Source organism: Cavia porcellus, unplaced genomic scaffold (genome assembly GCF_034190915.1).
Source record: "Cavia porcellus strain 051 isolate PalLab524CR breed Dunkin Hartley unplaced genomic scaffold, mCavPor4.1 scaffold_1, whole genome shotgun sequence".
NCBI lineage: Eukaryota > Metazoa > Chordata > Mammalia > Rodentia > Caviidae > Cavia > Cavia porcellus.
In genome coordinates this window covers 174,513,204-174,527,038 of record NW_026947484.1, presented here as the reverse complement: position 1 = coordinate 174,527,038, position 13,835 = coordinate 174,513,204, and the positions used below count along the sequence as shown (strand labels likewise).

Here is a 13,835-nt window from a genome sequence, read left to right as displayed (position 1 = left end):
TCAGGAGTTTGTTTTATGTGTTGAGGCCAAAGTTACAGTACTTGCAAGAGCAGAGTGAGCTCTGCTCTCTACCCAATCTGGTCAAGGCTCTGTACCTACCAGCAGAGAATTCCAGATTCTTAATTCACTGATCCTGGTATCTTTCATCATTAGACTCTTACTCTCTGACACTCCAAGAGCTAAATGCTGATAAAAGGCTGTCTTACATAATAAGCTGCTGAATGAGTGTCCCCAATAAATGAATTAATGAATATAGACCATTTTACTGAGACTGGTAGCAAAACATCCAAATAGAAAGCTCTGTGGGGACAAGCATGTTTGCCCACAGATTGGAAGCTTCGTTTTTCAAAAATTTTAGCAATGCATAATGAAAAGAGCAACTCAGTGAGTGAGCCCAGAGCAGCTCCAGTGAGAAACATAACTCACTGTTTGGGCCAGCCAGGTTCCCGGATACCATTGTCTAGCCCTTTGGCACAACTTGCTGTGTGGCTCTGTAGCCATAAAGCCACTTCTCTGTCCTGTGACCCCATGGTTCACACCAGGAAGTCTCTGTCCACCAGTCCTTCAGCTTTTGTTTTTGCTTTTCATTTTTTCCCCCTCATTGGAGTGTTGCCTTCTCTGTTCCCAGCAAATGAGTGGCCAAACACCGATCCCTGGGTTGTGAATGAGCGATGCTGCAAAGGAGGACAGCACCAAGTGAGGGCATGCAGTTTCCAGCCCCAGCAGTTTGTACCTTGTCCGTGAACAGCACTCACCCCCCAGAACTGCTTGGTCCCACAGAACCCCAAAGGAACTGCTTGGTCCAAAAAATGGAAAAGATGAGCAACAGAGTGACACTGAGGATGACAGCCATCAAGTAGGCAAAGATCCGGAACTGATGGTTGCAGAAACACTCCCTCAGAGAGTAGTGGCTGGGGATGGGAATGGGCCTGGGTACAGTGGCAGGGGCCATAACCTGGGGGGGGCCAGTGTGGCTCCCAGACTCGGGGCCAAAGTCCAGTGTAAAGACTCGAGGTTGGCGCAGCAAGTAGCGGCTCTTGGGCTGGTCCTTGAGACAGAGCTGACGCCCTTCCAGGATGATGTGGTGGGGCTCCAGGCGCAACAAGGTCAGCATGGCAGTGTCTGTGGGCAAGTCAGTGACTGGCTGCCCAGAGGCCAGGATGGTGGGGTGGCGACATAGTGGACAAAGCAAGCAGCGCTGGGCCGGCGTCACCAGGCTGAGGTGGGCCAGGCATTCCACGCAGAAAGAGTGGCAACAGTCCAGTAATTTAGGGGTGTGGAACGTGTTGTTGAAGGGGTTCCAGCAGACAGGGCACTCAGCCTCCAGCTCACGGCCCTGTGGGTCAGCCATCTGCGAGGCTTCCCAGGGACTGTGCTAGCAGAAAGGAAGGAGCACAGTCACACCCACGAAGCTCTGCCCCTGTGCTTGGTCTGAGCTGAATTCTGTGGGGGTTTAAAGGTATCACCCACGCTTTTCAGATGAAGAAGCTTGGGATCAAAAGCATTTTGTGTCACATCAGGCAATCTCTACACATTAAAGTTCAGCATAAGACACACAGCTACCTTGTACCAGTCGAGCCCACCAACAGTCGTGAATGATCTGGTGTCAGTAAAGAAAGTACCAGCCTGTGGCAATGCCTGAAAATGCCCCTGTGCTCAGTGTGTTTGCCATTGGCTGCCCTGAGTCTAGGGAGAAGGTGGCTGAGATGTACTCTGATTTTTGCTAGAGGACAAATATTTCTTTCCTGCTCCGATACCTCAAATCCCTGACCCGGACAGAGATGGGCTTTGTCAATTCCCTCGTCTGTCCCTCTGGGGACAAATGCCAGGCTGCTTTCCCTCCTCCCTGTGGGACAAATCTTCCAGAGCCCCCTAGACCAATCTTTAGATTGACCTGATCAGGAGGCACCTGCTAAAGCTTTTTCTCCTTGACCTGGAAACCTCGGGGAATCTCCCTGACTGGGTCCCCCAGCCTTTCCAGAGTCTCTTTTCAGTAGTACTCAGCCTCTCCTGGCTCTACACTATTTGTCCTGGGGGAACTTCATGGCACCCACCTGGGCTTCCGAGGGTGCTGGGATGGTCAGGCAAACTATTCTGGAGAGCTGGGGCTCCGTGCTCTCCCTCTCCTGAATCTGCAAAGCTTTGGGAAATTGCCTTCTCACCACAAATCCGGGGCCGTCTCCATGGCAGCGCACTCACAGCACCTGGAGCTGCCAGGTGGCCCAGGCGGCCGAGCCTTTTGAGCACACCTGCCTGAAGCCAAGGCTAGAGAGCCGTCTGGGTGGTGGCTGGGAGGTAGGGAACCTAAGTTTCACCCCCATACCTTCAGCATGGCAACCAATCAAACTCAGAGGCCAAGTGTCTGCAAGACTGTGAGTGGTTCTTTCCTAACCTGAAATCCCTGATCCGGAATGGTAAGGGGTGGCAATTTCCGCTCTCTAGATTGTGGGGAGGTTGAGTCTTCTGGGCTTGTTCTCTCTTGGGGCCTCATTTCTTTTCTAAAGTGGTTGGAACTTCTTCCTCACACAAAGGGGCCATGGGTCCTGCACTTGTGAGTTTTTGTTTGTTTGTTTGTTTGTCTTTTGAGATAGGTCTCTTTATGCAGTTCAGGCTGGCCTTCGGCTCACATTGTAGCTCAGGTTGGTCTTGAATTTGCAATGATCCTCCTGACTAGCTTCAGCTGGGATTATAGGCGTGTGCCACCACACCTGGCTTGGTCCTAAACTTCTTTTACTGAGAAATTCACCTGCTTCACAGCCAAATCAGACCCAGCAAGTCCTCTCCATCTCTTTCTAGCTTTCCTGTGCCTAAGTAGCTATAATCAGAGGGTAAACCTTGCTACCTTCTGCTTTGTTCTTGGAACGCAGACGGTCAGCAGCTGAGATCTTTCAATCCAGAGCCAACTGTCCTGCCAATGTTGGGGATTTGCAGTTCTCAGAGAAATGCAGGCCAGCCTTGTTTCCCCATTTCCATCAGAAACGTTTAGCTTTTATCTGTTTCTCATTTTTGTCATTTAAGTTATTTGAAGAGTTGACCTGCTGGGGAAAAGTACTCACAAACCACTTGTCTGTCATAATCATTCACTTTGCAGATGGAGACAAAAGTTACCCAGCTAGTTTTGGTGATACTGTCTTCGGATTCCCAGTCTACCGCCATACTGTTGTCATAAAGAGACCCTACAGCCATTCAGTCCACCTAGTGGATGTGTGTTATCAGTAGGAAGTGTTTGCATTTATCAAAAGAATCTTTATAGCCATAAGACTCTTGTGGTGGGGACATAGAAGCTATGCAAGGGGAGATCTAGGAGTAAAGCATTTCCCTCAGACACTCTCTATCCTGAGTTAACACCCAAAGCCAGCGGCCACACCACTGCTTTCCTCAGTGACCATCTGTTCAGCATTCACTGAGTGCTTACTTCACAGCAGGCACCGTGCTAGGGATTGGGTTAATAAATGAAGACAAAACTGACATCATCTTTAACCTTGTGGTATTCAGAAGCTAGTGAGGCACAAAGACATTTACTGTGTAACAGGAAATAAGGAAATGCATAGGTTTTTTTTTGTCTTTTTTTCATTTTTATCGGTACCGGGGATCGAACTCACAACCGCCTGCCTGCAAGGCAGGTGCTTATGCCGCTGAGCTAAACCCCCAGCCCTGGAAATGCATAGTTTTAATGAATGCTATAAGGGACAAAAGGGAAAAAGGAAATGAGAATAAGTACCAAGACTACATCTCAGAAAAGAAAAATGAGGAGGAGCAGAGGAGAGAGGAAGAGGGAGGGAAAGGAGAAAAGAAAAAGAGGGAGCTGGATGTAGTGGCATATGCCTGTAATCCCAGTACTCTGAGAAACTGAAGCAGGAGAATTGCAAGTTGAACCTAATCTGAGCAGCTAAATAACTTACTGAGAACTTCTCTGAAAAATAAAAAAGGCTGGGGATGTAGCTCAGTACCAAGGGTCTAAGGATTGAAATCCCAAAATGCGCCCCCCCCCCAAAAAAAGGGGGAGAGAAACAGAGACAAATAGACAAAAGAAAATGGCCATGAAATGGAAAGCTACTCCAAAGAAGTGATATGAAAGCTGAGACTGAAGGATGGAAAGAATTCAACTGTTAGGGGCTGGGGATTTAGCTCAGCGGCATAAGCGCCTGCCTTGCAAGCAGGCAGTCGTGAGTTCAACCCCTGGTACCGATAAAAACAAAAAAAAAAAAAGAAAAAAGAAAGAAAAGAAAAAGAAAGAAAGAAAGAATTCAACTGTGCAGTGTGGAGGAAAAACATGACAGACCAAGGGAAGAGCCAAATCAAAGTCCGAGGAGAGAAATTCCTCCAATCTGATAAAGTGAAAAGGGGCCAGGTGAAGGGGCCTATGGGAAGCCAGGGTGGACAGAGGGTTAGAATGAGATAAAAAGGTGGAGAATGGGACCTTTAAGCTCCAGAGCTCATCCAGATTTTTTTTTTTTTTTTGTACCAGGAATCAAACTCAAGACCTTGTGCTTGCCAGGCAAGACACTGTGCCACTGAGTTATATCCCCGGCCCTCATCTGGATTTTATTCTGGGAGGAAGGGGAGTTTTTTTTTTTTTAATGCCACTCTAGCAACTGAGAAGAGGACAGACTGAGAGAGACAGGAGTGGGAATGGCAGATAAGTTGGGGCTGCAGCAGTGTGGCTCAGACATGTGATGGTAATGTGTGGTACAGGCCAGGCAAGAATGGAGAAGATAAACAGACGGACAGCATAAAAGATATCGTGGGGCCAGAATCAAAGCCACTTCCTAATAAGCTGCGGCCTTCTTGGGAACCAGGGTACACACTCTGGAGCCAAGTTTATAAGGCTCATGAGCCCAGAGCCACTGCTTTTTAGAACTGTGATTCCATTTGAACTGCTTAACCTTCCTATGCCTCCGATCCCCTTGAGAAAAGAAAGATAAAAGTAGTCAAGCTTGTGGATAGAGCCCAGCACCCAGTAAAAACTAAATATAGGATAAGGAAGTTGTTGTTACTACTTAAAGTTAGATTTAAGAAAGAGAAAAGATCACAGTTGACTTCAAAGCCATGAGAAAGCCAGGCATAGCAGAGCATGCCTATAATCCTAGCACTTAGGAGACTGAGGCAGCAGGAGCCCCACAAGGCCAGGAGCCCCACAAGGCCAGGTCACTTCAAAGCCAGCCTGAACCACAAAGAAAGACTTGGTCTAAAAAGAAAAAAAAAAATCCATGAGAAAGTTTCTGCATCAAGCTTTACAGCATCCCTAAATTCCAGCATGTGTCAGAAACACCTTCAGCATGTGTCCAGAGTCTAAAATGTACATCACCTGGACCGAGTACTTCCTCCCCTGGAAACTGATCCCATGGAAATAATCAAGGAAGGCCTATGCAAAGATCTGATTACAGCAATGCTCACAGAGGTACTACTGTCACAGTGAGGTACAGCCAGTTCCCTCATTACCCAATAAGAGAACACTAAGTAAATTCTGCTCTGCAGCCTTTAAAATGATGTGATAAAGTATTTGCTAATATGGAAATATATCCATGATATGTCATTAAGAAAAAGGATTAGTGGGGCTGGGGATTTAGCTCAGCGGCATAAGCGCCTGCCTCAAGTGTGTGGTCGTGAGTTCGATCCCTGGTACCGGTAAAAATACAAAGGTACAAAAAAAAAAAGAAAAAGGATTAGTAATAAAACCATATCACAGTATAATCCTATTTTCAAAAACACGTGTACAATGTAAAAAATATCTGGAAAGGCAAGCAAATGTCAATAGTAGTTATTTCTGGAGGCAAGACTACATAGGTAGCTGTTGTTTTAATTCTCTTACCTGAAAATTCTAACTCTGTTCAGCTTGTCTTGCTGGCCTTACAGACCTTCCCGTTTCCTTCGTGTCAGAACTACATTCTCTGCAGATCTGTGGCTAAAGCTGTAACAAGCTGTTCAGGGGCAGAGATGGAGACTGTAGCCTGGCCCTCATCATCAGGGCTCAGCCTCGGAGCTCTCTGTGGAGCTCTCTGTGGTTCCAGGACCAGCCGGTCAGAGTTCAGTCTCTCCGGGAGACACTTTCCCATGCGTCCCCCCCACCCCCAGCCTGGCCAGGCCACCTAAGCAACAGCAAGTCCTAAGCACCGCCCCACAGTCACCACCCTGGTCTGTAAAGAACTCTTCGCCAGTATACACTGTCCACAGCAGCACCTGCTCGTTTTCAACATCAGCACGGCAGAGATGGCAAACTGGCCTATCTATTGGTCGATCGATCAATCGATAGCCCTTCATGGCTCTCAAAGGGCCTTACTAGGATCCAAGTATGGCAACACATCTAGATAGTTAACTGCCTGTTTCTATTTGCACAAGGCCATTTGAGTCTCTAAAACCACCCAGTGCAAGAGGCAGAATGGGGAGTAAAAAACTAGACTTTTGTGCTTGTATTGAACAAATGGCTTACCTCCTCGGAACTGTGTTTTTCTCGTGAAAGGGAGCAACCCTCACAGGGTTGCTGTGAGGAAGGGTCTGTCACCTGTGTGGCAGAACACAGCAGGTGGTTAGTCCTTAGCTAGCATGATCGGTTTTTTGTTTTGTTTTGTTTTTTTACACCCATTGGAAACACTGGGTAGCTAAGGCTCAACATGGTGATGGGACCTTGAAAGACAGACCCCTCGAAGCCTGCCTCAGAGGCCTAAGTTCACCTGCTGCCTGGGCCCAGCTGCCTCTCACGACCTAGGGCCCCTTGCCTGCCCCTCCAAGCCCCTCTCTTACCGGTCCCTCAGGGCTCTGTCTCCTCCTCTCTCCCAAGGGAGCGCAGCCCTGGCTTTTTGGGCTCTGGCTGCTGGGCTTGTCCGGCCGCTAGGGGCGGGCCTCAACTGCGTTGTGTCTGAAGCTCCTGCCAGCCACTCTCTGCAGCAGGGTTTTGCTCTTCTCTCGTGACTTTGGACTACTGGTGCGTACAGCGCACACCCGGAAACTATGATCTCTTCATCTTCCTCCTGTGAGTCACTCTTGTTCTTTCACTGGTGGGGTGAAGTCCACTCACCCGTGCCGGCCTCTCGGTGGGGCTGAGACTGCTCACGCCCCTTTCTGGTGACTGCCTGGATCCATGCACAGCCTCGCCTTGACAGGAAGGCGGGAGACCTCTGACCCTTCTTCTGAGGGCCTCCAGTGAAAACACAAAGACCTCTTGCAAAATACAAATAACCCAGCAGAAAAGTAGTGAGGGGAGAGGCTAGTAGGAAGAGTGGCTTCTTCAGCAAGTCGAGTCTGTGCTCAGAATCCAGACTCCACTTACTAGGGAGGGGCCAGATAAATTAATTTTTCCAAGCCTCACTTTCTTCATCTGAAATTGAGGGTAATAATCCACCTAGCTGATCTATGAATGAAATAATAGATTGTAACGTGAATGGCACACAGATGACATACATAGCAGATGTTCATTAGACTATTATTCTTCTTGTAGTACCATCAGGAAAATCAAATAAAGAATGAATGCAAATAACTACACGAGTGCAAGCGTGTGCACATGCCCGCAGGCAGTGCCTGTGTAGGGTGCCTATGCGTTGTACATGCGCGTGCGCAATGCGCGCAGCGCGAGCCTAGTAAGTTTAAAGAGCAAGGTGTGGAAGTCACTCTGCAAACTGTGTCCTGGCTTCTCCTTCTTCCAGAAGGGTGTTCACACGGCTCAATTCTCTTTGTACCTAAGATCCTTTCATTCCTGCAGTGATATTTTCAATGAAGTGCAGAGGAAAGTAAACACAAACAAATAGTAAACATACCTAAATGGGATTTAGTCAAATGCCCTAGTTCCCTCATTTAAAGTTTTTTAGAATTTAATATTATTTTGTTCATGAGCTGCTGAAGTAAGCATTGAAATCTAATATTATTTTGAATAGATGATAGTCACACGACTCAACATGTGAAAGGTTTGATTATACAAAGGAACTTACCGTCTTCCAACCACCCAGTTTTCCTGGAAATTAAGGTATTGTGTTGTTTCTTCTGTAACTTTCCAAAAATGTCTAATGCATACACAAACAAAATGTCCATGTCCAAAATGTGTATGTATTCATCTTTCTCCAGTTACCCAAATACACATATTGTATAAACTATTCTGTACCTTTCTTTTCTCACTTAATAAATCTGAGATACCATTCTATACTAACACAGTATTTATCTCTTTTTAGTGGTTGTACCACATTTCATTGAATGACTATAATAAATTATTTAACCAGTCACCTATTGACCTAATCCTTCATTTTTAAATATATAAATATTGGATAAAAGAATAAATACAGAAATGATTTTAATTTAACCTATAATTGTGTGCATATGAAATAAAATTCTGGAAGCAAAGGATGATGGTGCATGCCTGTAATCTCAGCACTTGAAGCAGAGGGATCATTATGTGTTTGAGGCCAATCTGAACTACATAACCAGTCCTTGTCTAAAAAAACCAAAAAAGGAAAGGAGGAAGGAGGGAGGGAAAGAAAGAAAAGACTGTGGACCTGAGAACATTTTAGAGCTCTCAAAAAGCACTCTCAGCAATTCTCTAAGCTGGTGACAGAGGGATGAGTGTTGATGGGCTGGAGGCTCCTCTCTGCTCTGAATTCTGGGCTTCCTATTATCACTGCTAAGGCTAGGGGGGATTCCAGACACTTATTTACTTCAAAAGATCCAGTTTGTATTTGAGAGTCGCTTGACAAGACTAGAGCAAGCCATGAAGAAGTTGATTTTCACTTAGTAATTTAATTCCCCAGGAGTATGCAAAAGGAGTATACATTTTGGTTGAATGAAGATGTTCATTGAAGTTTTAACTACAACTCAATGACTGAAAACAACTCAAATCCCACCAATTACTCCTAAGTAGGAAACTACATAATCATTTGAAATGATTGTATGACAACTTTACTGACTTATTAAAATGGCCACAACATATTGTATAAGGAGGAGGAAGCAGTTTCCACCATACACTGCTACTTACACTGGTTATCTCTGGGCAATGGACATTATGTTCTTCCTTGTTATCTGCATTTTCTAAATTTTCAAATTAATATATTTTGCCTTTATAGAAAGAAAATTTCTTTAGACAGTAAGGTAGCCTGAATTTTCTACAGACAGGGAATTCAGCACTTGAATAGGTGAACAGATGAGGTGGGTAAAGAATCAGACAAGGAACTGCAAGCAGTGAAATCAACACAAAACAAGCTATGGACTTTTTCTAGGTCACTGATTGTCTAGTGAGTAAACGCATCATCATAGTTGTCTGTGGGTGGTCAGCACCGAGGAGTCCTTTGCAAACAGTGGAAACTTTCTGAAGAGATACCAGAGAAAGATAGTGAGGCATCTCAGGAATCTGAGAGTTTAATTAAGGTACTTCATGCTTGGGGGCCGGGCTGGGGACTGAAGTCAGCCAGCTGGAAAAGCACCTTGCCTAAGCAGTACCTTGGAGCCGGAGGAGCAGAGTCCGGAGACTCCCTGGAGCCCCGCCAAGGCAGAGATCAGAGGGGTGGGATTCAGCATCTGGGAAGAAGCTGTTGCTTTCTCTCTTTTCATTCCCAGAAAGAGAGGATGGATCTAAAAAAAAACCAGTGATGACATGTTCAGAATAGATGACAGTGCTTAGCACGCCCCAGCCAAGGGCAGAGGGTCATTCTCCCTGAGGGTCACTACATGGTCATCTCTTATTAATTTCAGTCGTAGCAGTTTTGCCTTAGGCCTGTCCAGAATTTTAGGACAGTTCTAGCAATGTAGGCATCACCTGGTGATTTACAGAAACAGACTCAAAAAAAAAAAGAGGCACAATTTCAGAACAATTGAGGCAGAATTTACTTTCACAAGATCCTTAGCAGATCTAGACATATAGCAAAAAATGAGGAGTACTAATTTAGGGGAAATTCCCTGAATCTGTGCTGCTTGACTCGAACTGATTATATTCTCCCATAGGTAGAAATCAGAATTGGTACTACAAGTCACAATCCCTGAGGAAAAACCTTTGCAGTCAAATGTACTTCAGAGCTTTTCATAGTTTAGGAAGGCACTATGTTTACCATACATTAAGTTAGTCTCAGTGGGTTCTAGGACAATATGTTGCTGTCTGTTATGAATACTGGCACCAAGTAAATACATAAATAAATAAAACATCTGAAACTGGATCAGACCAAATTTAGTGAAAAAACTTGATTTTCAGGGTGTGAAAATCAACTTATGAGCTGTTTTTTTTTTTTTTTTTTGCTTTTATACTATGTCAACTGAATAAATTTAGAAACACTGATGTAGTTCAAATTCTCAGCTCTTGTTAAACTCAAACCTTGCAGGAACTACAATGTCTAGATATTCCTTCAGGTAAAGTAGTTCACATACTTCATCTTTCTAAGCAGGTCACATCCCTCATGACTCAGCTCAACTCAAGGGGATCTGTGAGGAGCAGCTGGATTTTGGCAAAATTAAGCCATTCGTCCCAGCTAACACTGACGCTAAATGTCAGAGCTGATACTGGAACCCAGGGCTTCCAATTTGTGGTCCAATGCTGCTGCGCCTCCCCCTCCACAGAGGGTCTGAGCTCTTGGGCAGGACTCCTTCCCCCAGTTCTCACATTCTGTGTGCTGGAACCGGCTCTAGCTGAAGGATGTGGGATAAAACCCCTCCTGCTCATGCCCACTGGTGTGTTTAAAAACAAGGGACTGAAACTGGACAGCTTTTCCTCCAGCAGGTCTGGAAGCACCTCATCTTTCAACCCCTCGGACTATCAGACTGCATGAGGTGGCAGTAAGAGGCCCCAGGAGGTCTGTGGTGTGAGTTGTCCCAGGCAGGGTCAGATGAGCTGGCAGGGTTATTCTGCTGAAGTCTTTCTCCTAGTGAGTCCTGCCAGAAGACACTGGCAGAGTTGGCTGGGGGCTGTTCGTACAGGCGGTTAACAGGAAGTGTTAAGATCCTCGTCCAAATCTCAGGAGATGACTGGACCAGGGTCGGTCTCTGGTTTTGTAACGTTCAGGTGGCAACACTGGTGAAAGAACCTGGTGTATGGTTTGTTCCCTTCAAAACTCATGTTGAAACTTGCCACCATGAGAGCTGAGGAGGAGCAAGGCCTTTTACATGGATTTAAAGGTCACTGAGAAGGATTAATTCTTTTCTCACAGGACTGGGTTCATTCTCACAATAATGGGTTGTTATCAAGCAGGCCCAGACCTTCTTGACTGTTTTTCCCATGGATTCTTTTGTTCTTCTGCTTTCTGTGATGAGTTGAAGCAACCTAAAGCTTTACCAGAAGCCACTCAGATATCAGTACCACGTTCTTGAAACCTTCCGGCCTACAGAACTGGGAGCTAAGCAAACTTCTTTTCCTTATAAATTACCAATTCTCAGCAATTCAGTTATAGCCACTGAAAACAGACTGAGACAGAAAAGTGGTATTGCCAGGTAGGGAGATGTATACATATAATCCCAGTACTTAGGAGGCTGAGGCAGGAGGATTGCCATGACTTCGAGGCCAGCCTGGGCTACATAAGTACGACTGTCTCACCAAGAAGTGAAGTATTGCTATAACAATAGTGGGAAATGCAGAAGTGGTTTGGAAATGGGTGGTGGGAAGAAGCAGCAGTAGTTTGAAATGAGTGCTGGAGACAGTGTGCAATGCTATGAATAGAACATTGAGAAAAATTCCAGTGAGGGCTCAGAAGAAGACAAAAAGAGTTCTTATCTAGGGAAAGTCGGGACTTAGAAATTACCATGACCAGAACACTGATAGAATTGTGGACAGTGAAGGCCATTTTGATGGTAGGAATGAGAAATATCTTACCGGGAACTAAAGTAAAAGCCATTCTTATTATAAGGTTGCATTAAATCAATGCCCTAGGCCTTATGAACACGGAATTTAAAAGTGATGAACTAGGAATTCTGGAAGAAGAAATTTCTTTTCTTTAGCAACAAGGCTATGTTGCTCAAGATGATCTTGGACTCCTGGTCTCAAACAATCCTCCTGCTTCAGCCTCCCAAGTAGCTGAGACTATAGGCATGTGCCACTCTTCCAGGTCTAGAAGGAATTTCTAAGCAAAATACAAGGGCCACATGGTTATTTTTAACCACTTACACAGACATGAAAGAGCAGCAAGAGACGATAAAGACAGACTCTATCATTAAAAGGAAAACAGTGTAAAACTTTAGAAAATCCCTCTGGCCATATAAAGAGCAAAAGGCACGCAGAAGTGAAGCCAAGCAGGCCCTATGATTTTGAGGTTTCACTGTTGTTATCTTTTTTCTTTTAGTTTTTTAAAACTTTTTTTGTCTTTGTTTATTTTGGTTATTGTTTTTTACTTTTTTTTTTCTACCAAGCAACTCTTTGCTAAGGAGCTTAGAACGGGTAGAGGTGAGTGGGTGCTATGCATCAGGACAATGAGCAAAAGGAATTTCAGAGATTTTCGAGGCTGTGCCTCCAATCACAGACTAGAGGCCGGAGAGGGGTAAATGGGATCAGGGGACTGGCCTGGGTTATAGCCATGGACTGCACTCCCAGATCCATCTCAGAATGCTGCTCCTCAAATCTCAGTATGGCCCTCTTTGGCCAGCCCAGTTACAGCTTATGTGGGCTCAGTTGTGACTTGTGCTGTTCCTCTGGAGATACAAGTGGTCAGCCTTGGCACATGGTGTTAAGTCTTCAGATGGACAGTATTCAAGAGCTGTGCAATCATGGCTTCTTCCACTTAGATTCCAAAGAATACTGTAGACAGTTTGGGAGCCAGGCAGAAATCCGCCACAGGGGTGGCACTGAGGGAGAGATTCCCCACCAGGCCCATGTATAGAGGAGCCATGAGTACAGTATTACTACTGGGACCCACAATGACACAGCCACATGCAGCATGTGATGTCTTCCTAGGCCCATTGCAAGCATCAGTGTGCAACCCCAAACCAAGGGAGCTGAAGCAGGACTGAGCCCAGCAAAGCCACAGGCATGGGGCTGCCCCACGTTTGGGAGCTAGGTCTCCCAGTGTGTCTAGGAGGTGGCACATGCAATGGTCTTCCAGCTGTAACACTTAATTTCTGCCTTCCTGAGTTTTAGACTTGCTTGTAATCTAGCGGGCCTTTCTTCTGGCCTATGTCTCCCTTGTGGAATGGAAATACCTACCCTATGCTTGTCCTGCCATAGTATTTTGGAAATAACTTGTTTTGATTTCACAGGCTCACAGATGACACTTTGGGCTTTTAAATTGCTGCTTGAACAAGACTTTTGGGATAGACTTTAGGGACAAGTTAAAGTTTTGGGAGTGAATGATTATATTTCACAGTGTGAGGAGGACATGAATTGAAGGGGGCAGGGGTGGAATGCTAGTTTGCTCCTCAAACTCACCTGGGTGTTTGACCGTATGACTGTGTTGAGAAGGCCTTTAAGAGCTGATGAGGTCATTAAGAGGGGCAAATGCCTTTTTCTGTGTATTCATTCTAAAGAGAGGGGTTGTCACAAAGCAGTTCCAGACCCTATGCTTATGTTTTCCACAGGTGCTGTGTGCCCTTCCACTATCCACCATGAGCTGAAGAAACACAAGGCCTTTACTGGAAGCCTGCACAACTAGACCTCCCACTCTCCAAAGCCATAGGATAAAATAAACTTCTTTACAAATTCTCCAGCCTCAGAGAGTCCTCTATAGCACTGGTAAACAGAGCAACACAGGCCCCTCCCACAGGGCTTCTGTCAGAATCAGGAAGCTATTCTCTCACCTCTTGAGGTTTGCAGGTTCGCATTTCTGTTCCTCCCAGGGCCTCCTGGCCTCTCACCATTCTCTGAGGCCACACTCTCTCCCATCTGTACCCTTCTCTATAGCTATACAGTTTCCTTTCTCCCAGAGTTTACTCTTCAATCTTCGTTGTAA

At 45.6% G+C, this 13,835-nt stretch overlaps 1 protein-coding gene and 1 long non-coding RNA gene across 6 annotated transcripts; one reads left to right on the top strand and one right to left on the bottom strand.

Annotated features, from left to right (window-relative positions):
• Positions 1–609: 609 nt before the first annotated feature.
• On the bottom strand, positions 610–6,998 carry Rnf183 (ring finger protein 183). 5 transcript variants are annotated; one of them, XM_023562416.2, is made up of 4 exons: positions 6,742–6,997; positions 6,431–6,502; positions 5,813–5,921; positions 610–1,375 (listed from the first exon to the last, which is right to left on the bottom strand). In XM_023562416.2, the coding sequence occupies exon 4, from the start codon at positions 1,349–1,351 to the stop codon at positions 752–754; it is 600 nt and encodes a 199-aa protein (XP_023418184.1). In that variant the 5' UTR covers positions 1,352–1,375; positions 5,813–5,921; positions 6,431–6,502; positions 6,742–6,997; the 3' UTR covers positions 610–751. The 5 variants fall into 5 exon arrangements, with proteins under 5 accessions (XP_023418184.1, XP_013001355.1, XP_063116616.1 ...); XM_013145901.3 differs by lacking the exon at positions 5,813–5,921 and having other exon boundaries at positions 6,742–6,996; XM_063260546.1 differs by lacking the exon at positions 5,813–5,921 and having other exon boundaries at positions 610–1,443; positions 6,742–6,994.
• Positions 2,249–13,588, top strand: LOC134478658 (uncharacterized). Its single transcript, XR_010051407.1, has 2 exons — positions 2,249–2,414; positions 13,465–13,588. It is a non-coding gene; the product is annotated as an uncharacterized LOC134478658 (long non-coding RNA).
• Positions 13,589–13,835: the final 247 nt, after the last annotated feature.

Excerpts from the sequence above, each read along its gene's own strand:
- Rnf183 (XM_013145904.3), bottom strand. The coding sequence starts at position 1,351 with ATGGCTGACCCACAGGGCCGTGAGCTGGAGGCTGAGTGCCCTGTCTGC.